The sequence below is a fragment of the Spermophilus citellus genome (assembly GCF_964194105.1).
Source record: "Spermophilus citellus genome assembly, chromosome: 3".
NCBI lineage: Eukaryota > Metazoa > Chordata > Mammalia > Rodentia > Sciuridae > Spermophilus > Spermophilus citellus.
Genome location: NC_138184.1, coordinates 72,438,565 through 72,462,097, shown reverse-complemented (window position 1 = coordinate 72,462,097; position 23,533 = coordinate 72,438,565). Strand labels below are relative to the sequence as shown.

General features: G+C 37.8%; 1 protein-coding gene across 12 annotated transcripts in view; it reads right to left on the bottom strand.

The window, feature by feature from the left end:
* CLTCL1 (clathrin heavy chain like 1) overlaps positions 1-23,533 on the bottom strand; it is a 91,011-nt gene that overhangs the window by 42,422 nt on the left and 25,056 nt on the right. For 10 of the 12 annotated variants that reach the window (XM_081287814.1, XM_081287819.1, XM_081287820.1 and 7 more), the window contains exons 5-13: positions 20,732-20,845; positions 12,397-12,570; positions 11,491-11,688; positions 10,328-10,528; positions 10,083-10,235; positions 9,230-9,352; positions 7,369-7,506; positions 782-946; positions 93-273 (exon numbers count right to left, since the gene is read on the bottom strand). In XM_081287814.1, coding sequence (XP_081143940.1) covers positions 93-273; positions 782-946; positions 7,369-7,506; positions 9,230-9,352; positions 10,083-10,235; positions 10,328-10,528; positions 11,491-11,688; positions 12,397-12,570; positions 20,732-20,845 — 1,447 coding nt within the window. The remainder of the gene's footprint in view (positions 1-92; positions 274-781; positions 947-7,368; positions 7,507-9,229; positions 9,353-10,082; positions 10,236-10,327; positions 10,529-11,490; positions 11,689-12,396; positions 12,571-20,731; positions 20,846-23,533) is intronic. The other 2 variants (XM_081287822.1, XM_081287816.1) reach the window with 2 other exon arrangements.

Below are 23,533 nucleotides of genomic sequence, written 5' to 3'. Positions count from 1 at the left end.
CAGGAAGACTCTTCTATGTTGCATGAGTGAACAGCAACACATAAGACAGGTGTCATCATAAGGCAGGGTCTGCTCAGGGCTGCATGATTTACCTTCATAACTCTTGAAGGATTCAAAAAGCTCTACCAAGGACTGTGTGCCCAGCTGTTCATGGTACTTAGAAGCCACCTGTACACACAGCTGAAGGTTATGTCTGATGTTAGCAGACAACATGGCATGTAGACACTCCATGGAATCCTCCACCGACAAGGAACCAAAGAAATTGACAAGCCACTGAGAACAAGGAAGAGTTGTAAATGTTACTAAATAACTGGATAATTCCCATCCCGACCCTAAATGTCAAAAGTGTAAAGAATTCTCACTTCATAAGACCAAAAAGCACCTATCTATCATGGTAAAAAGTGGAAGCAAGGAATAAATTTAGGATAAAACCCTGACCTAAACTGTTTATCCTAGTATATCCTACAGTTGATTCTAAAACTATTCTGTAATTGGAACACAGTAGCTCTTTTAGTTTTTACCGATGATTCAGACAGTCTTGCTAGGTTGTCAATGTTAAAATGTTATCATTATTCCTGTTATTATAATAAGTCAAAGGTGAAAGAAAGATGACATGGACCCCAGACATGTTGATGGGCAGGTGAGGATTGTGCGTACAGTAAAGCACGGCAGGCTCATGCCTGGTCCCACAAACCACCCACAGGACACATTTGGGAGCATGTGATATGAATGACCATATAGACACCAGTAACAAGGGGAGTTCCCCAGTGGTGCACTATACCTCAGGATTGAGAAGATGGGTGTGGACTACAGTCCTCTTGATGTCATTGATGTCACTGTAGTGCTCCAGCGCCCGTTGCAGGAGGCCTGCCTTCTCACAAAGCTGGGCAATATGGATTCGATCATAATGTGTAAACATCTGATTTCCAAGGATGGCATCTGCAACCTGTGAAATATCAATTTCAGTAAGAAAACCTGATTGATGGCAGTAAATTTTAAATAGCAGCTGATCAACTGTACCCTACCCCCCCACTCCAGGGTAGTGTGTAGCTCAGGAACCAGTGCTTATATCCATGCTTCCATGGTAGCTGCAGTGTTAGTGGCTCCCTATCAGAGCTCTATCTGTCCTTCAAGTCATCTTTTGCTCAAGGCTCTATTTTCCCATGTTGTGAGCCAGGCCTAGCTCTGCAACATGGGAAAATAGAGCCTTGTGCAAAAGATGACTTGAAGGATAGCTAGAGCTCTGATAGGCTGGAGTCAGGCACGTAAGAAATACTGAGGCTCCATAAAACACTATTATTGGGATTAGTCCAGGATCCTGTTGCAGTTTTTCAGCAATTAATTACATTTTTTTTATTAGAGCTTTATGGTTATACATAGTAGTTGGGTTCAGCAATTACATTTTTATAGGGTTTTCTATAGCAAGATCAGTGGAAGGGCTCAGTTCTAACACACCTTCTTTTAATTCTCAGATGAGTCAGAATTAGATCTGAAAGTAACAAATCCTATTTGTTTACTAGACTTCTCTATTGAATTAAAGGCAGAATTAGGAGTGGACCTTAAAACAATAAATACTCCTGGAGTTATTTTTTATAAAGAGATAAGGTCCTTTATTTCAAGATGTAGATTGGGGGTGGAGTTAGAAGTAATTGGTTAGGTTTGGGAAGTGGTTGAAGGTAAAGATGAGGTCGTTAGAGTTGCATGTGGTTGGGGTGGAGATTAGGTTGGTTATAAGGTATAGGATATAGGATATGGCTAGGGTTATAGTTTGGGAATTAGGGTTGTTGTTAGCACTAGTTGTTATTGGTTAGTGTATATGTTACAGGGTTATAGTATAATGGTTTAGGTTTCATAGTTTAGGTTTGGTGTTGGGATAGGGTCAAGTGATTAGAGGTCAGAGCTGGAGAGAGGAGGATGGAGAGGATGATGTAGATAGGGTTACACAGATATGGTTTGGAATAGGTATTAGAGGTTTAAGAGGTGAAGTCCTGTTATGTTTCCCAGGCTGGCCCTGAACTTTTGGGTTTAAGCAACCTTCCTGCCTCAGCCTCCTGAGTAGCTGAGATTATAAGTACATGCCACCTAGAAAGAATTTTGATGAGGTTTAAGATTTTTAGTACTCTCTGGACTAAAATGGATATGTCAACACAGCAACTTTGTTGCCTTTATGAGTGATCTTACCAGTGTCTCTAACCAGTAGTTAGTCTTGACAAGTTGTACTCCTGGGTGCCTTCACCTGCAGCTCAGCACACTCTTTTTCATCCCTTCTAGGATGTGGAACACAAACCCAATAGAGGACTAGATGCATGCATAGTGACTACATACAGTCTATACCACACTGCTCAAGGGTTATGCACACTTTGTATTCCTACAGAATAAAGGATCAAACCAAGTCCTGAGAGGAGAGTTTTTGAATACCTGATACCTGCCTTCCCTCTATCCTTTTTTTCTTTTATTTTGGCATAACTATCCTCTTGTTTTTCAATATCTCCCCTTTATCAGAGAAACTGTGTTTTAGAGAACTTAGATAGATAAGCAAAGACAGAAAGCATCACCCAGTGCTCATCATCCAAAGAAGACTGCCTCACTGTTTCAAGCACTGTGGCCCAAGCCTTTAGTACTATGCCTAGTTGTCAGCTCATCCCTTACAGTGTGGGCACTCTTTGGGGTCTGTATGCTGAGTTTCTGAGTGTTGCTTGGTTTCTATTTATTAAAATTCTTTATGCATAATCACCAAGTCATGAGAGTTCAAATACATCAAATAGTAAATTACCAATTTTATTTCTTAAAGGCGGGATATGATGGATACACTTAGTAGCTGACTTGTGGATTTGGATAAACTAAGGTAATAGAATAAAGCATGTTAATTCCAAATTTCAAAATATTATGTGATTATTGAAGAAAAACAAATCAGAAGACAAATAAGTAATGAACAAAGTGAACTTCTCATACAACCTTGGTCAAACAGGTTTACATTAAATCCTCTATGTCATGTATTTATCTCCAATTTCTGCACTATGCATTTATCTCCAAATTTAACCGAAAATAGCAATACATGTGATTTGATCATATGCCCCTATCTTTCAGATTAAGAAATGATGCCCCGGGCTGGGGATGTGGCTCAAGCGGTAGCACGCTCGCCTGGCATGCGTGCGGCCCGGGTTCGATCCTCAGCACCACATACCAACAAAGATGTTGTGTCCGCTGAGAACTAAAAAAATAAATAAATATTAAAAATTCTCTCTCTCCTCTCTCACTCTCTCTTTAAAAAAAAAAAAAAGAAAAAAAGAAATGATGCCCCAATCACAGTGAGATACCACTGCACCCATTAAGATGGTGGTTATTTAAAAAATAAATGAATAAAAGGAAAAAAGTGTTGGAAAGGACAGAGAAATTGGAACACTTTTGTGTTGCTGACAGAAATATAAAATGCTGAAGCCTCTTGGAATACAGCTCAGTGGTTCCTCAAGAAATTAAATGCAGAATTACAATATGATCTAGCAATTCCACGTTTAGGAGTATATACAAAAAGATTGAAAGCCAGGTCTTGAAGAGATACTTGTACATTCATGTTCAAAGCAGTATTATTCATAACAGCCAGAATGTGGAAACAACCCAGTGTCCATCAACAGATGAAAGGATAAATAAAATGTAGTATACATATAATATGGAATATATTATGTAGCCTTAACAATGGAATTTAAATGAATTTACAACACATGATATAACATGGATAAAATATTAAAAAGAAAAAAGACAAAAGGACAAATATTTTATGATTTCATTTGTATGAACTATATAGAATAGGCAATTTCATAGAGATAGAAAGCAGAATGATGGCTGCTAGAAGCAGTTCCCTTTTGGGATGATAAAAATATATAGTGATGTAGGTTGCGCAATTTTGTGAATGTCCTCTGCTTTTTTTTTTCAGTACTGGGGACAGAACTTAGCACTGAACTTAGCACATACCCAGCCCTTTTTATTTTCTTTCTTTCTTCCTTCCTTCCTTCCTTCCTTCCTTCCTTTCTTTCTTTCTTTCTTTCTTTCTTTCTTTCTTTCTTTTTCTTTCTCTCTCTCTCTCTCTCTCTCTCTCTCTCTCTCTCTCTCTCTTTCTTTCTTTCGAGAGAGAATTTTTTAATATTTATTTTTTAGTTTTTGGTGGACATAACATCTTTATTTGTATGTGGTGCTGAGGATCGAACCCAGCGCCGCGCGCATGCCAGGCAAGCGTGCTACTGCTTGAGCCACATCCCCAGTCCCAGCCCTTTTTATTTTATTTTGAGACAGGGTTTCACTGATTTGCTCAGGCTGGGTTTGAACTTGTGATCCTCCTAACTCAGCCTCCTGAGTAGCTGGGATTATAGATATGTACCACCACATCCAGCTCTGTGAATCTTCTTAACATCACTGAATTGCACATTTAAAAACCTAAAATGGTAGATTAGTGTTATATCTGATTTGTGAGGGGTAAAAATTTGCTCACAAGATGTGGGCTCTCTGTTCATCTCACAGATTGTTTCTTTTGCTGAGAAGAAACTTTTTAGTTTGATTCCATCCCATTTATTGATTCTTGGTTTTAATTCTTGTGCCACAGTAGTCTTATTAAGGAAGTTGGGGCCTAATCCCACATAATGAAGATTGGGACCTACTTTTTCTTCTATTAGACACAGAGTCTCTGGTCTAATTCCTAGGTCCTTGATCCATTTTGAGTTACGTTTTGTGCATGGTGAGAGATAGGGATTTAATTTCATTTTGTTGCACATGGATTTCCAGTTTTCCCAGCATCATTTGTTGAAGATGCTATCTTTTCTCCAGTGCATGTTTTTGGCACCTTTGTCTAATATAAGATAATTGTAATTTTGTGGGTTAGTCTCTGTGTCCTCTATTCTGTACCACTGGTCTACCAGTCTGTTTTGGTGTCAATACCATGCTGTTTTTGTTACTATTGCTCTGTACTATAGTTTAAGGTCTGGTATACCAATGTCACCTGCTTCACTCTTCCTGCTAAGGATTACTTTAGCTATCCTGGGTCTCTTATTTTTACAGATGAATTTCATGATTGCTTTTACTATTTCTATGAGGAATACCATTGGGATTTTGATCAGAATTGCATTAAATCTGTATAGTGCTTTTGGTAGTATGGTCATTTTGATAACATTAATTCTGCCTATCCAAGAGCAAGGTAGATCTTTCCATCTTCTAAGGTCTTCTTTGATTTCTCTTTTAGGGTTCTGTAGTTTTCATTGTATAGATCTTTCACCTATTTCATTAAGTTGATTCTCAAGTATCTTATTTTTTTTGAGATTACTGTGAATGGGATAGTTTTCCTCATCCTTCTTAGAGGCTTTATCACTGATATACAGAAATGCCTTTGATCTATGGGTATTGATTTTATATCCTGCTACTTTGCTGAATTCATTTACTAGTTCTAGAAGTTTTCTGGTGGAGTTTTTGGGTCTTCTAGGTATAGAATCATATTATCAGCAAATAATGCTAATTTAAGTTCTTCTTTTCCTATACATAACCCTTTGATTTTTTTCATCTAATTGCTCTGGCCAGTGTTTCAAGAACTATGTTGAATAGAAGTGGTGAAAGAGGACATCCCTGTCTTATTCCAGTTTTCAGAAGGAATGCCTTCAATTTTTCTCCATTTAGAATGATGTTGGCCTGAGGCTTAGCATAGATAGCCTTTATGATGTTGAGATATGTTCCTGTTATTCCTAGTTTTTCTAGTGTTTTGAACACAAAGGGGTGCTGTATTTTGCCGAATGCTTTTTCTGCATCTATTGAGATGATCATATGATTCTTATCTTTAAGTCTACTGATGTGATGAATTACCTTCATTAATTTTTGTATGTTGAATCAACCTTGCACCCCTGGGATGAATCCCACTTGATCATGGTGCACAATCTTTTTGATATGTTTTTGTATTAGATTTGCCAGAATTTTATTGAGAATTTTTGTATCTATGTTCATGAGATATATTGGTCTGAAATTTTCAAAGCTAAGCACCAAAAAAAACCCCAAATAACCCAATTGACAAATGGGCCAAGGACCTGAACAGACACTCTTCAGAAGAAGATATCTAATCAATCAACAATATATGAAAAAATGCTCATCATCTCTTGCAATCAGAGAAATGCATATCAAAACTACTCTAAGGGGCTGGGATTGTGGCTCAGAGGTAGAGTACTTGCCTAGCACCTGTGAGGCCCTGGGTTCGATCCTCAGCACCTCATAAAAAATAAAATAAAATAAATATATGTGTCCACCTATAAGTAAAAAATAAATATTAAAAAAACTACTCTAAGATATCATCTCACTCCAGTCAGAATGGCAGCAATTATGAAAGCAAACAACAATAAGTGTTGGCGAGGATGTGGGGAAAAAGATACACTCATAAATTGCTGGTGGGACTGCAAATTGGTACAGCCAATATGGAAAGCAGTTTGGAGATTCCTTGGAAATCTGGGAATGGAACCACCATTTGACCCAGCTATCCCTCTCCTCGGACTATACCCAAAGGACGTAAAAACAGCATACGACAGGTTCACAGCTACATCAATGTTTATAGCAGCACAATTCATAATAGCTAACTGTGGAGCCAACCTAGATGCCCTTCAGTGGATGAATGGATAAAAACATGTGACATACATATACAATGGAATTTTACTCGGCATTAAAAGAGAATAAAATCATGGCATTTGCAGATAAATGGATGGCGTTGCAGAAGATAATGCTAAGTGAAGTTAGCCAATCTCCAAAAAACAAATGTCAAATGTTTTCTCTGATATAAGGAGGCTGACTCATAGTGGGGTAGGGTGGGGGGAGCATGGGAGGATTAGATGAATTCTAGATAGGGAAGACCCATGAGAGGGAAAGGGAGGGGGCACGGTATTAGCAAGGGCCGTGAAATGTGATGGACATCATTATCCAAAGTACATGTATAAAGACTTGAATTGGGTGTCAACATACTTTATATATAAACAGATATGAAAAATTGTGGTTTATATGTGTAATAAGAACTATAATGCATTCTGTTATTGTGTATTTAAAAAAAATAAAATCAATAAAACTAAAAAAACCCTTAAAAATGGAAAACTTTGTTATGCATATTTTACCACAATGAAAAAGGGAAGAAAGGAAGAAATTATATTCCCAGTTGTAACTGTTTCCTTGAATGTTCTGTACCCTGATTTCCTGAAAAACCTTGGAGGAAAACGATTTTTTGCCTACTGAGAAGCATAAAAATAAACATCTGGAACAAGTATAACCCAGTTCAAAACCTCTGTGCTCAGGTCTGTACATCCCATACAGAGGCACAGCAGGTACCCTGCACCTTGTTACCAGTCTAGAGATGTCACTTGCCTGGGGTGCATGGATCAGATTCATTTCCAACAGCTGGGTCTGGAGGTGCCCCTCAGCTGGGTGATCATTCTTCAAGATGTCCAGCAAGAAGGAAGTACACTGCTGAATTAAACTGTTTTCCATGAAAACGTCCACAATCTGCAAAGATCCAAGCCATGTTTTCACTCAGAGAAGGAACTGTTTAATTTTCCTATTGAAACAGTTTTTGAGATAGAATCTCATTTAAAAATTCAGTGATTAGTCCCTTCCTTTGCATTTTCTTATATTTCTGAAATTCAAATAATTCATATTATTAACCCAAGGGTAATTTTGTGAAATTACATCACCTACGTTATACCCAACAACAGGCCATTTTAATAGAGTGGATTAAAGGCAGTTGTCTTTATAATACATGGGAGCCCCCAGAATCCGAAGTGATCCAAATAATGTTAATCAAATTGTAAAGGAATTGGGGCTGGGATTTTAGTCAGTGGTAGAGCACTTGTCTAGCAAGTGAGGCACGGGATTCAATCCTTAGCACCACATAAAAATAAATAAATGAAACAAAGATATTGTGTCCATCAACAACTAAAAAGTTTTTAAACATTGTAAAGGAAGCTAATACCTGGGGTATAGCCCATTCACTATCATTATGTTATTCAGGCACAAGTGGGAAAATGCACATTTACTTAGACACTTATTACAGTTAAACAAATATTAATTTAAAACAATTAATAAAACTTAATAAGAGGTGAAATATAGGTAATAAATTTAGCAACTGTGTAACGTTTTTCATACTTAAAGTATAAGAGGAAATATATATACTTGGATTTTTTTTTTTTTTTTTTTGGTACTAGGGATGAATCCAGAGGCACTTTACCACTATGTAACATCCCCTAGCCTTTTTTTTTTTAAATTTTGAGACAGGGTCTCACTAAGTTGCTTGGCAATCTTCCTGCCTCAGCTTCCCAAGTCCTTTGGGATTACAAGCATGCACTGCCATGCCTGGAAAAAGTGTGTGTGTGTGTGTGTGTGTGTGTGTGTGTGTGTGTGTATTTTTTTAATAGTAGATGGACACAATATTTTAATTTTATTTTTATGTGGTGCTGAGGATTGAACCCAGGGCCCCACATATGACAGGAAAGGACTCTACCAACTCAGCTACAGCCCCAGCCCAAAAGTTTATATTTTTAAAAAAGTTTAAAAAATATGAAATGTAATCAAGATTTCACCTAGACACTTCTTTCCCATTGAGATCTAAGTAAATTTGGCTCAAACCCCTTATTTCATGATCTCCAAAATATCTGCAGATTCCCAGATGCACAAATCCAATTATAATTGTACACATCATTTCTAGACAGATTGTTGGTTTTACTGTTCTGCTTTATTACACACTTCTTGAATGTATTTTACTGAAGGTGATTTGAAATGTGTTTATACCTGAATATTAAGTTATACTAAAACTCAGGGCAATTAGACACCCGGAATATGCAAGTCAGGTGACTTGTCTGCACTTTCCATTGTACTTGGGTGGGGTTCAGGTTATTTGTCAGAAAGAAATAATCAGGTAGTAATGGAATGGAATAAGGGATGGAGGGCTACCATTCTTAAATAACATCCTCACATCCTATTACTAATCCCAACAAAAAGAAACAAAATCCTTTCAGTTTGACACACAAATCAATAAATATTGTCAATACTTGAATGACAAGTATTCAAATAATAAAGACAAGCTCTCCTAGTGTATTAGATTTTTTTAAAACTAAAAGAATAAGAACAAACCAAGAAAATCACTGAATTGTGATAACAGAAAGCCAAATGAAAGGGAATCTTCTTGATGGCTACAAAAAGTCCTAAAATATCTCAAACAACCCATGTTCACCTGGTTAATGTTGGCCAATGGCTCCTCATCCTGTACTAGCATTTGGGAAAACTGTAGACCCTGTTCTGGACTGATCCTCATCACACTCCTCAGCAAAGAGATCCAGTCTGGGATATAACCAACCTGTAAGTAAGGGAACACCAATCAGGAAAAGTAAGTAAAAATGCTAGGCATTAAAAAAAGAAGTTTATCCTCTAGTTTTTGTTTATAAAAAAATGACTAACGGGCTGGGGATGTGGCTCAAGCGGTAGCGCGCTCGCCTGGCATGCGTGCAGCCCAGGTTCAATCCTCAGCACCACATACAAACAAAGATGTTGTGTCTGCCGAAAACTAATAAATAAATACATATTTAAAAAAATGACTATCAACATTAGCATGTATATGTACCACTCCTTTGCCAAATAAAATGTCCAATTAAGTGAAAACTGATCCCATGTATATGAGATGCAATTAACTAAAAAAACAACATGGACCACAGAGAAGTAACCCAGGTTGGTGTGCGGGCACAGCACTAGCAAGTGCTGACAATTTTGACCACATGGGGATAGGATCTGACACCCCACAAACACTGATTTGACACACAGATGGTACAGGGGGAAGAAGGATGGAGAAGTAGTAAGAGAAAGATAAAAATTATAAGAAAGATTCTGAGTGTAAAATAAGACAGGAAAATAAAAAAGTTAATAATAAAATATTATTAATATTAATGAATGCCAGATGCTAACAGCAGTACTGATAACTGTTGTACACCAGAGCACTCACCCCACATAGAAGGCATTTTATAAATGACACAATTGGCAACCACCCACCTGCACATGAATTATCTGTGCAGTGATGATGAAACATGTATTACCTTTTTGGAATACAGCACAATTTTTTGGAATTGGCCTGTTTCTGCAAAACACTGGATAACTTTGCTTGGTACATTTGCCCGAAGGTACACACTCAGAGACAGTATAGGGTCAGCAGTTTTGACCAAATCTCCCAGTTCCTCTGAACACTCTAGCTGTACATGCCAAAAGACAAGACAACATTAGGATTGGAGAAGCAGGGCAGCTGCAACCCATTTTTCAAACTATTTTGGGGTTGTGATTTCACCTTATCTTCTTTCAGCCACTTCTCTAAGAGTTGCTTGCGCCCCTGCTGAAGAACTGGCCGGCAAAGCTCTAAAGATTCAAGTTTATTGAGCTGACCCTGGTCAAGCAGGATTCCAAAATACTGGAGCAAAGGAGAGGCTTGGCCAGGCTGGGCAGGTATACTTTGGAACTTCTGGACTGTATCACTGGTACGTAGAATTCCCTGATAACAAATGAAAATATAGCTTATTTGTAATCACAGGGCATCCCTTCACTCAATTTGCTCATATAAAACAAATTTTTGCCAATGGAATTCTACAGTGACTTGACATGGACAAAAATTCCTCTACTAAAGTTACTGCTTCTACCTCCATCAAAAACTAAGTAGAGTGGGTCTAAGTCCTAGGGCAACGTCACATTTTGGATCTTACTTGTACCCTACCAGGCTACAGTGAGAATTAGGCCTCTAACTTGGTCTTGAAGTTCTACACTCACTCAAATTTAAAAAACTTTCAGTCCCATTAGAAATGGTTTGTTTAGGAGCTGGAATTGTGGCTCAGTGGTAGAGTACTTGCCTAGCACATGTGAGGCCTGGGTTTGATCCTCAGCACCACATAAAAATAAATAAATAAAATAAAGGTATTAAAAAATAAAATGGTTTCTTCAAATCCACTTAGAAGACAGGAAGAAATCTTTAGAGGAGAAGTAACTTGAAAACCTTTATTTACTCAGAAGTAAATCTAGTCCCAGGAAAATGTATCCTAAGGAAATAAACCAAACTATTATTCTCTAGAAGAGTGAAGAAAGTCCAGAATAGGACTGTCACTAAATAAAATAGGTATAGTTACCCTATTTTTTATAATTTTATATTTAATGATTAGGTAATACCAGTGAAAAATTCAAGTCACCAAAAGACAAAACTGTACCTGAGCTAAGATTCTGGGTAAGAAATATTTATGAACACAGCAATAACAGAAAAACAATAAAGAATAAAATGGTGGAGCAAAATTTTGTCTGTTTCCATTACTACTATGCCATTAGTAAAACATTTAAAATAATCAAAAAGCACACTAACATAACACTAATATATTCCAATAGTGTAGTAAAATGCTTTCATGTTTTATTTTACCCTCAAGGTTGGGTCCTAAAACTTCAGAATGGCATACAGTGTTCAAGTTTCATTACCTTTGGTGCAGATGCTGCTACTTTGGCGGCTTCAGCATAGTTCCCCTGTGCAAAGGAGGTACTGAATTTTCTCACAAATAACTCCTCTGCCCCTGGCAGGTTACTACGAACAGCCAAACGCAGACCCAGGTCTGGATTCTGAAGCACATTGGTTGCATAATTCACAATGTTTTCTTCCTCAACACAAACTGACAGCACCTATAAGAACCCACCAAGTGAGATCAGTTCCCCTGGGGAAATGCCCCATACACACAGTCTGTCACATTCCCTCATGACACTGTAATGTTTGCCAAATTCCCAGACTCATGTTGAGCATGCTTGTGATCTTGGTCCTAACATAAAAAGATGCAAAGGAGCCAGGTTCTTAATTGTAACAAAGTAGGATCACCCAGTGAAGTGATACCATGGGATTCTATGCAGCTGTTCAAAATACTATGAAAATGTAAAGTCATACAGGCACTGATCATAATGATGTGTTCAGATCTATGCCAAAATGACTTGCTTGATTTTCACTGATGAGTACTCCTTACAATTTTTCTTTTAAGGTAATTTTTTAAAAATTGATTTTCTTCTCTTTTTAACTTTGGTTCAGAAAGGTTAACTTCAACAGCATAGTATCTGCTTTTTCAACCTTCTCCAACTAACAGGTGCTTGGTATAAAGATGTATGCGGTGCATATTAGAACTGCTGTTCCACTGGCAGATGCTTCACACAGGAAGTAGTGGCTCTCCTCTCAGAATCAATGTTGTGTTAGGAATGGTGCTGGCTGAATAGAGGAAATGATGATGTGAAGGAGAAGGCAGACATGGGTATAAGTTTAATAACAGGAGTTAACTACACCTGATCACAAAGCTCTAGTCCTTACTGAAGGGAAAAGGTGGGAAATTAAACCTCAGAGTTACATACCTGTCCTTTTTTGTTGACACCAATAATCCCAGAGGTTAGTTCATGTGGAACAGTTACAAAGATTGTGTCAGCGCTAATACGGTTCATGTAGATGCACACAGCAGATTCTAAATCATACATATGTAGGTAGCCGTACTTTGTGATCAAATATATAACACCATATTTGGCTCCAATCTGTAAGAAGGCAGAGTATGATGGGTTGGAAAAAGACAAAGCCACATAAGAAAAAAGAGCTCATGAATGATAAATGGGATCCCAGAGACTCCATGGCTGAGATCATCAATGGGAGTAATGAAACCCTGAGAAATGGATTTCAAGTTCTTCTCCATGAGACCTAGGTTTATTTTGCCCAATCACTCTCAAACAAAGGTAAAAGAAAATCAGCCTATTCCATATATATTTCAGGTAGAGACATTCTTTCCCCAGTTTCTTTCCAAACCCCATTAAGCTTCAAGTTCATAAAAGAAGGGGAAAGTTCTGGATAAAGACCCCTAATACTGACTTCACTTTCCAATCTACCTTCCATTTCCACTTACTAACCTTTGCCAAATGCCATCAATAACACACAGGAGGAGAGATCCAACATGGCAGCAGGCGCGGAGAGATCAAGTCTCTGATCTCTTCAGCTGTGCGAGCATAGGGAGTCGTAAACCGTCTAAATGTTGTTTGCTCAGGATCACTAGGCAATGCTGAGCTGACGTGGATCTGAGGCGAACAGTCTGTCTCAGAACACACACTGAGCCCGGATCGGCTGAATTCAAGCTCCCGTTCGCCTGCATCTCGCAGACAAACCGCTGACTCAGCACTAAACGATCCCGCTGAAACAACTGGTTGGCCCTTCTGAACCTGCGGAGGTTAATACCAACTGAGCCTTCATAGGCAGTGGCCACAGGATTGAAACGGGGCTTGGGAGAGCCAGTCAGGACTCACCCGTTGCATTGGTCACCCGGCAAAGGGAACGAACTGTTGCCATTTGCATGGGATACCACCATGGCAGAGAACTGATGTCACCAGAATGAGGCAGAGGAGATAACTTCATTGAAACCGGCAGCGACAGCATCAAATAAATTTATAGGAGTAAACAGTAACTCAGCAGTCAAACAGAACAAGAAGTAACATGAGCAGCATGAAAAAGCAAGGAAGCAAAGGAATACAAACAATGCAGGACAGCCTAAATATTCAGGAGGACCTAGAGGTATCAGAAAAATGGCCAAATAAAGAACTCAAGGAATACCTTAGACAGATGGAATGGAATCTTAAAGAGGATATGAGACAGCAAATTCAAACAGTGAAAGAACACATTGAAAATGAATTACATAAACAGATAAAAGAAGCAAATAAGCATCTTTATCAGGAGATACAGATTATTAAAAAATCAAACAATAATTCTAGAAATGAAGGAAACTATAAACCAAATTAAAAACTCAATTGAGAGTATCACTAACAGAGTGGATCAAGTAGAAGCCAGAATGTCAGATAATGAAGACAAAATATATCATCTTGAAAAGAGTCTAGCCAACTCAGAAAGGCTGGTAAAAAATCACGAGAAAAACATCCAAGAGATATGGGATAACATAAAAAAACCAAACTTAAGAGTCATCGGGATAGAGGAAGGTATAGAGGTTCAAACCAAGGGAATGAGCAACCTTCTGAATGAAATAATTATAGAAAACTTTCCAGAAATAAAAAAGGAAACGTATACACAAATTGTCAATGCATACAGGACACCGAGCATACAAAATCACAGTAGACCAACGCCAAGACACATTGTTATGAAGATATCCAATATACAGAACAAAGAGAAAATATTAAAAGCTACAAGAGAAAGGAGGCAGATTACATTCAGGGGTAAACCAATAAGGTTAACAACGGATTTTTCATCACAGACGCTGAAAGTGAGAAGATCCTGGAACAACGTATTTCAAACACTGAAAGACAATGGATGCCAACCAAGAATTTTGTATCCAGCAAAATTTAGCTTCAGTACAACAACGAAATAAAAATCTTTCATGATAAACAAAAGTTAAAAGAATCTGCAGCCAGAAAACCAGCACTGCAAAGCATCTTGATCAAAACACTACACGAGGAAGAAATGAAAAACAATAACTAAAACCAAGAGTGGGAAGTACCTCAGTAAAGACAGAGGGCAGGGGGAAAGCTAATCATGGAGAAACAAACTAAATTAAAAAAAAAAAGATAAATAATCAAACATGAAAGGAAGTACAAACCATATATCAATAGTAACTCTAAACGTTAATGGCTTAAACTCTCCAATAAAGCGACATAGGCTGGTAACATGGATTAAAAAAACAAATCCAACAATATGCTGCCTCTAGGAGCCACATCTGATTGGAAAAGACATATACAGGCTGAAGGTGAAAGGTTGGGAAAAAATATACCACACACACGGTCCTCGTAAGCAAGCAGGGGTGGCCATCCTCATATCGAATAAAATCGACTTCAAGACTAAGTTAATCAAAAGGGATAAGGAAGGACATTATATACTGTTAAAAGGAACCATTCACCAACAAGACATAAGAATTATCAATATTTATGCACCAAATAAGGGTGCTGCTACGTTCATAAAACAAACTCTCCTCAAGTTCAAGAATCAAATAGACCACAACACAATAATTATGGGTGACTTCAACACAACTCTCTCACCATTGGACAGATCCTCCAAACAAAAGTTGAATAAAGAAACTATAGAACTCAATATCACAATCAATAACCTAGACTTAACTGACATATATAGAATATATCAACCATCATCAAGTGGATATACTTTTTTCTCAGTAGCACATGGATCCTTCTCAAAAACAGACCATATATTATGCCATAGGGCAACCCTCAGTAAATATAAAGGGGTGGAGATAATACCATGCATTTTATCTGATCATAATGGAATGAAACTGGAAATCAATGATAAAAGAAGGAAGGAAAAATCCTACATCACATGGAAAATGAACAATATGTTACTGAATGATCAACGGGTTACAGAAGACATAAAGGAGGAAATAAAAAAATGCTTAGAGATAAATGAAAATACAGACACAACATATCGGAATATATGGGACACAATGAAAGCAGTTTTAAGAGGGAAATTCATCGCCTGGAGGTCATTCCTCAATAAAAGAAAAAACCAACAAATAAATGAGCTCACACTTCATCTCAAAGCCCTACAAAAGGAAGAGCAAAACAACCGCAAATGTAACAGAAGGCGAGAAATAATTAAAATCAGAGCAGAAATCAATGAAATTGAAACAAAAGAAACTATTGAAAAAATTGACAAATCTAAAAGTTGGTTCTTGAAAAAATAAATAAGATCGACAGACCCTTAGCCATGCTAACGAAGAGAAGAAGAGAGAGAACTCAAATTACTAACATACGGGATGAAAAAGGCAATATCACAACAGATGCTACAGAAATACAGAAGACAATTAGAAATTATTTTGAAAACCTATATTCCAATAAAATAGAAGATAGTGAAGACATCGATAAATTTCTTAAGTCATATGATTTGCCCAGACTGAGTCAGGAGGATACACACAATTTGAACAAACCAATATCAATGGATGAAACAGAAGAAGCAATCAAAAGACTACCAACCAAGAAAAGCCCAGGACCAGATGGGTATACAGCAGAGTTTTACAAAACCTTTAAAGAAGAATTAATACCAATACTTTTCAAGTTATTTCAGGAAATAGAAAAAGAGGGAGCTCTTCCAAATTCATTCTATGAGGCCAACATCACCCTGATTCCGAAACCAGACAAAGACACCTCAAAGAAAGAAAACTACAGACCAATATCTCTAATGAACCTAGATGCAAAAATCCTCAATAAAATTCTGGCGAATCGGATACAAAAACACATCAAAAAAATTGTGCACCATGATCAAGTAGGATTCATCCCTGGGATGCAAGGATGGTTCAATATATGGAAATCAATAAATGTTATTCACCACATCAATAGACTCAAAGATAAGAACCATATGATCATCTCGATAGACGCAGAAAAAGCATTTGACAAAGTACAGCATCCCTTTATGTTCAAAACATTAAAAAAACTAGGGATAACAGGAACTTACCTCAACATTGTAAAAGCTATCTATGCTAAGCCTCAGGCTAGCATCATTCTGAATGGATAAAAATTGAAGGCATTCCCTCTAAAATCTGGAACAAGACAGGGATGCCCTCTATCACCACTTCTATTCAACATAGTTCTCGAAACACTGGCCAGAGCAATTAGACAGACAAAAGAAATTAAAGGCATAAAAATAGAAAAAGAAGAACTTAAATTATCACTGTTTGTGGAAGACATGATTCTATACCTAGAAGACCCAAAAGGGTCTACAACGAAACTACTAGAACTAATAAATGAATTCAGCAAAGTGGCAGGATATAAAATCAACACGCATAAATCAAAGGCATTTCTGTATATCAGCGACAAAACTTCTGAAATGGAAATGAGGAAAAACACCCCATTCACAATATCCTCAAAAAAATAAAATAAAATACTTGGGAATCAACCTAACAAAGGAGGTGAAAGATTTATACAATGAAAACTACAGAACCCTAAAGAGAGAAATAGAAGAAGATCTTAGAAGATGGAAAAATATACCCCGCTCATGGATAGGCAGAACTAACATCATCAAAATGGTGATATTACCAAAAGTTCTCTATAGGTTTAATGCAATGCCAATCAAAATCCCAATGGCATTTCTTGTAGAAATAGATAAAGCAATCATGAAATTCATATGGAAAAATAAAAGACCCAGAATAGCAAAAGCAATTCTAAGCAGGAAGTGTGAATCAGGTGGCATAGCAATACCAGATTTCAAACTATACTACAGAAAATAGTAACAAAAACAGCATGGTACTGGTACCAAAACAGGCGGGTGGACCAATGGTACAGAATAGAGGACACAGAGACTAATCTACAAAGTTACAACTATCTTATATTTGATAAAGGGGCTAAAAGCATGCAATGGAGGAAGGAGAGCATCTTCAACAAATGGTGCTGGGAAAACTGGAAATCCATATGCAACAAAATGAAACTGAATCCCCTTCTCTCGCCATGCACAAAAGTTAACTCAAAATGGATCAAGGAGCTTGATATCAAATCAGAGACTCTGTGTCCGATAGAAGAAAAAGTTGGCTCCGATCTACATATTGTGGGGTCAGGCTCCAAATTCCTTAATAGGACACCCATTGCACAAGAGTTAATAACAAGAATCAACAAATGGGACTTACTTAAACTAAAAAGTTTTTTCTCAACAAGAGAAACAATAAGAGAGGTAAATAGGGAGCCTACATCATGGGAACAAATTTTTACTCCTCACACTTCAGATAGAGCCCTAATATCCAGAGTATACAAAGAACTCAAAAAATTAAACAATAAGATAACAAATAACCCAATCAACAAATGGGCCAAGGACCTGAACAAGCACTTCACAGAGGAGGACATACAATCAATCAACAAGTACATGAAAAAATGCTCACCATCTCTAGCAGTCAGAGAAATGCAAATCAAAACCACCCTAAGATACCATCTCACTCCAGTAAGATTGGCAGCCATTATGAAGTCAAACAACAACAACAAGTGCTGGCAAGGATGTGGGGAAAAGGGTACACTTGTACATTGCTGGTGGGACTGCAAATTGGTGCAGCCAATTTGGAAAGCAGTATGGAGATTCCTGGGAAAGCTGGGAATGGAACCACCATTTGACCCTGCTATTTCCCTTCTCGGACTATTCCCTGAAGACCTTAAAAGAGCGTACTACAGGGATACTGCCACATTGATGTTCATAGCAGCACAATTCACAATAGCTAGACTGTGGAACCAACCCAGATGCCCTTCAATAGATGAATGGATAAAAAAATGTGGCATTTATACACAATGGAGTATTACGCAGCACTAAAAAATGACAAAATCATGGAATTTGCAGGGAAATGGATGGCACTAGAGCAGATTATGCTTAGTGAAGCTAGCCAATCCCTAAAAAACAATACCAAATGTCTTCTTTGATGTAATGAGAGCAACTAAGAATAGAGCAGGGAGGAAGAGCAGGAAGAAAAGATTAACATTAAACAGAGACATGAGGTGGTAGGGAAAGGGAGAGAAAAGGGAAACTGCATGGAAATGGAGGGAGACCCTCATTGTTATACAAAATTACATATAAGAGGTTGTGAGGGGAATGGGAAAAAAAACAAGGAGAGAAATGAATTACAGTAGATGGGGTAGAGAGAAGATAGGAGGGGAGGGGAGGGGGGATAGTAGAGGATAGGAAAGGTAGCAGAATACAACAGTTACTAATATGGCATTATGTAAAAATGTGGATGTGTAACCGATGTGATTCTACAATCTGTATTTGGGGTAAAAATGGGAGTTCATAACCCACTTGAATCTAATGTATGAAGTATGATATATCAAGATCTTTGTAATGTTTTGAACAACCAATAAAAAAAATAAAAAAAAATAAATAAATAAATAAATAATAAGCAAAAATAAAAACCCACAGGAAAACCTGAAGGTTATTTAAAAATTTAAAGTTATTCAAAAGTTTGATACTAGCATAGGAAGAGTCAGAGAAAAAGGGAACTTGATTGAGAACCTTGAAATAGAATCTATTATGTATGAGAATGGTAAGTAGCCTAGTAGTGGACTACAAATACTTTAATCAACACATGATATTGATATAACCAGTTAGCTATTTGGGGATGGAGGAGAGAGTAAAGAACTTGGATCATTACCTTACTCTTTAGGTCAAAGTAAATCTCAGATGAGCCAAAGACTTTAAATTAAAAATAATACAATTAAGGGCTGGGGCTGGGGCTCAGTGGTAGAGCACTCGCCTAGCATGCATGAGGAACTGGGTTTGATCCTCAGTACCACATAAAAATAAAATATAAAGATGTTATGCCCCCCTATAACTAAAAAAATAAATATTTTAAATAAAAATAATACAATTAAGAGAGTAATAGAAAAATATGTGTGGCTATTGTGATCATCTTAGGGTACAGAATTATTTTCAAAATATGATAGTAAAGCCACACAAAAATGCAAAATGTATACAAGATGGAATATGCGACCACCTTTTGTTATGACTTGGAAAAATACTTGAAACACACCAGACACTTTATTAAAAGACTGACAAAAAAATGCAAAGATCAGGAAAATTCAATTAATAAGATGCATATGAGAAACCCATTCTGCCTGGACAGAAACCAAGGGAAGAATAAGAAAATCACTGGATACTGTCCAGCTATAAAGGGCAGCACTGGCAGAAGAAATAATCAGCATGGTCATGAGAGCTGCTGACATGTATATGCCTCTGACACATACTTTTATGTCTAAGAATCTATCCTCAGACTTTCTGACTAATGAATAAAGATGTATGAACTGCAATGTTCCTTGAAGTGATTACAGTAAATCTAAATGCACATCAGTGGGACAATTTGAGAGAGGCACATGCATAGAACAGGTTACCCAAACAATAAAATAAATGTGATTTTACTGACATAGAGCTATCTTTAATATAGTGAGAGACAGAGAGTCATAAAGCAGCAAGGCTAGTACAAAACCATTTTTGTAGGAGTCTATTTGAATATATCTGCATGAATGTATGCATATAAAGTTACCTTAAATGGTGGTTACAACTATCAGTCATGGTAGGATTTTTAGTTGATATTTAATCCTGCTGTTACATTTGATATTGATGGAAATTGATATAAAACATATCTTTTTATAAGACAGGAAAAAAGCTGATTTCACTTTGGAGGAACAATTACATTCTTCTATCAGGAAACTATTACTAGAAATCTGTCTTATAGAAATGATTATAAATATGAGCAGATATCTGAGAACAGAATAAAAGGAAAGAGCTAAGACATGTCCATCTTACATATATACTGAGATCCCAGTTTTGTTCAGAAAAGGTTTATATCTAAGTTATTTACATAATAAGTAATATGATCTTTGGTGTATTTTATATCACGTTGGTTTATCTACAGAGGACTGTTTTCTTCTTTATACAGTCTTGTACCACAGTAACTACCTAATTTTTTACAATAAAAGGAGAAAGGCCTAAAAGTTTAGTACAAAAGCTAGAAAAGTCTCATGCTGTCCTGACCTGCTCTGATGAAGGACTTCTATGAGCAGGACTGTTCCTAAAATCAGACACAAAATTGCAGGTTTCTAAATGGGTTTGAATGAATCAGAGATCTGGGGTGAGAAGGATAATGAAACAACTGCAGATGACAGTTTCCTATAACTTTAGAAATTGCCAAAATGGACAATTTAGAATGTGAGATATTTAAAGAGCAGCAATCCATACCTGCATAGCCACTGGAAAATCAGTCTGTGCCTCTGGAGGGAAAAACACATCCACAGCTTTCTTTACAAAAGGCTGGTTTCCTGCTGCAGGCTGTCCAACTTCAATTATGTGCAACTAGAAGAAAGATGTTAGTAAATACAAGTAAATGCTCTTGGTGGCAGTCGGATACTAAACAAGGCACAGTGGCGAGCAGAGGTACAAGCTCTGTATGACTAAAGCTAAAACTTACATTCGAACAACAGAAGACAATTTCTTTATTGAGGTACTTGTGATTAATTACCAACCTGATTCTCACCAACAGAAAGAACTACTGCCAGAAAAACCTGAGAATATTTAGTTCCTGGTTAGTTGAATCACTTCTTTCTTCCCTGGGCTTTGGGGCTGACATGAAGCAAACATTCCAACTAGTATCTGGTTCGTATTTCAGTTCTCTCCAATCATTCAGATATAGCCCAGGCTAATGTGAACCGATTAGTCAATGATATCTCATCTCTGAATGTCAAACTCATGAGACAATCTAACCCACTGTGGTACAGGCCTGAGTTTTTTTCAAGGTTATTCATGGAGATGTAAGAATTATTGTAGAACTTAGAGGAGTGTCTGTGGATGAGGAAGTTCCTTCCTACTTGTATTAGAAAGGTTCTAAATTCTGACTTACATAGGTGCCTTCACCATAAATTTCGTTTGAAGAAGAGGTGCTGGGCTGGGGTTGTGGCTCAGCGGCAGAGCCCTCACCTAGCGCGTGCGAGGCCCTAGGTTCGATCCTCAGCAGCACATAAAAAAAATAAATAAATAAAACAAAGGTATTGTTTTACAACTAAAAAATAAATATTAAAAAAAGAAAAGGTGCCAAAGCTAAAACAACTCCAGAAAAAAAAAATCACGAGTAGAGTGGATTGGAGACATAACACAACAAGGGTTACAGGGTGGGTTTCACAGAGGGGGATAGTCTCAATTTGGCCAGCAGAAGGAAAGGAAAGAAGGAAAGGTGGGAAATCCCAAAGAGGCTTGAGTGGAGAGGGGATACACTGAAAGATAGGCTGGCTGATATGTGGGCATGCACAGGCTAATATAGGTCAGATGAACTTCTTGCACATAGGAAATTTAAGATAAAAGGTAGTTTAAAAAAACTCTGTGGCAAGACCTATTAGTGAAAAGGGTGGAGCAGGTCTGAGGACCTAATAAATGGTCATTTCCTGAGCCAAATGTAAGGTGATAAGAGCATAGTCACTAAAATCTTAGGCAGATATAAGACTTGCTAAAGGTCAGGTGGTAACAAAATTTGAGAGCTATGGTTTCTTGCTTGGGAGTTAAGAAGAACAATGACATTACCAACAGAAATGGAGGTATGAGAACAAAAGCCAAAGTTTTGGGGAAGCAGTGGGAGAAGGGTGTGATTTTGAACAAGTGACATTTGCCTCTGGGAAGGTTAGCAGTAAAGAACTGATATCCAGGCAAACTCCAATCCACATGTGGAGACTACTGAGTTACTCTTGTAAAGACAGTTGAACTTAGAAAGAATTCAGGGCAAGGAACCCAGGTTGAGAAGGATACTACACCTTCCCTGTAGCAGGGGAGAGAAACAGCCACAATTTTCTACAATTCTTGGGAGATTTACTGTGTATGATGGGGGATGCGGGAGCTGAGTGTGACTCAGGTCACTGTGGAAGGGCCTGCCCCAGTAGGTTACTACTAGTCCCTCTCCAACCTTGCTTGCTCCCCCAGGAGAGTGCCCATCTGAAATCTGAGTGCAGGAGATTGCGGCTTCTAAGTGAACTCATTTTGGAAAGCTCTCATCTCTAGGGAGCTCAGTGAGGTGATATGGTAGCAAGCTCTTGTACTATATAGCTAAAGCTGGTGTATTTAATTAGCTCTTTTAGCAATGAGGCTGACATTTTACCTGATTCCTACTTTTCTACTAGTTCTCAATTGAGGAAGCATGAAGTATGCTATGCCACAACAACCAAAATATCTAAAGAAGTGTGTTTCAGATGAACAAGTTTAGGAAGCCATATTATGATTTATAACTCATCTTTGAGAATCCTTCCAGAGCTAATGAACAATCCAAAACAATGATTTCAGGAAGTATTTTTTGACAAGAGTCTTCTAGGAATAAGAACTTTATTTAGAAGCAGTGCCCCACTGTCTCATTAAACCCCAGCAGAATCCCAGGTCTCTCTAATGTCATGAGGTATAGGACACCTCCTCACCACTTCCCATGACAGCCTTTCCAAACAGAGTCTGGACATACCCTTTGCTATATAAAAGTCAACTGGTGGGCTGGGGTTGTGGCTCAGCGGCAGAGCATTCGCCTAGCATGTGCAAGGTCCTGGGTTCGATCCTCAGAACCACATAAAAATAAACAAACAAACAAATAAATAAATAAAGGTATTGCAACTAAAAAAAAAAAGTCAGCTGGCTCCTGGGTACAATCTTGCCTCTCTACAGCTTCCTTGGGACCTCATCCCCATCCCTACCACAACCACCAGGATGGAATCACACCTTAGGTGGTGTGAAAGGCATACCTTATGGCAAAGATGGCACTGCAGTGATTTCACAGCTATCTCTTCCACAAGACTGATGCATGAGAGCAGAAACTGTGCTTCACATCCCTTTAAGGCCCATCTCAGTACAATCTAAGAGGAATTCTAAGGGAAAGGGGCTAAGCTAACTCGAGGTTACTAATTTTATGCCAAGGATGCTGCCACACTACTGAAATAAATGTTGCATGAGTGGCTCTAAACCCTGCTATGAGTCCTCATTTATACAGGGGCCTGCAGGCCATGTCCCACTTTCAATTGT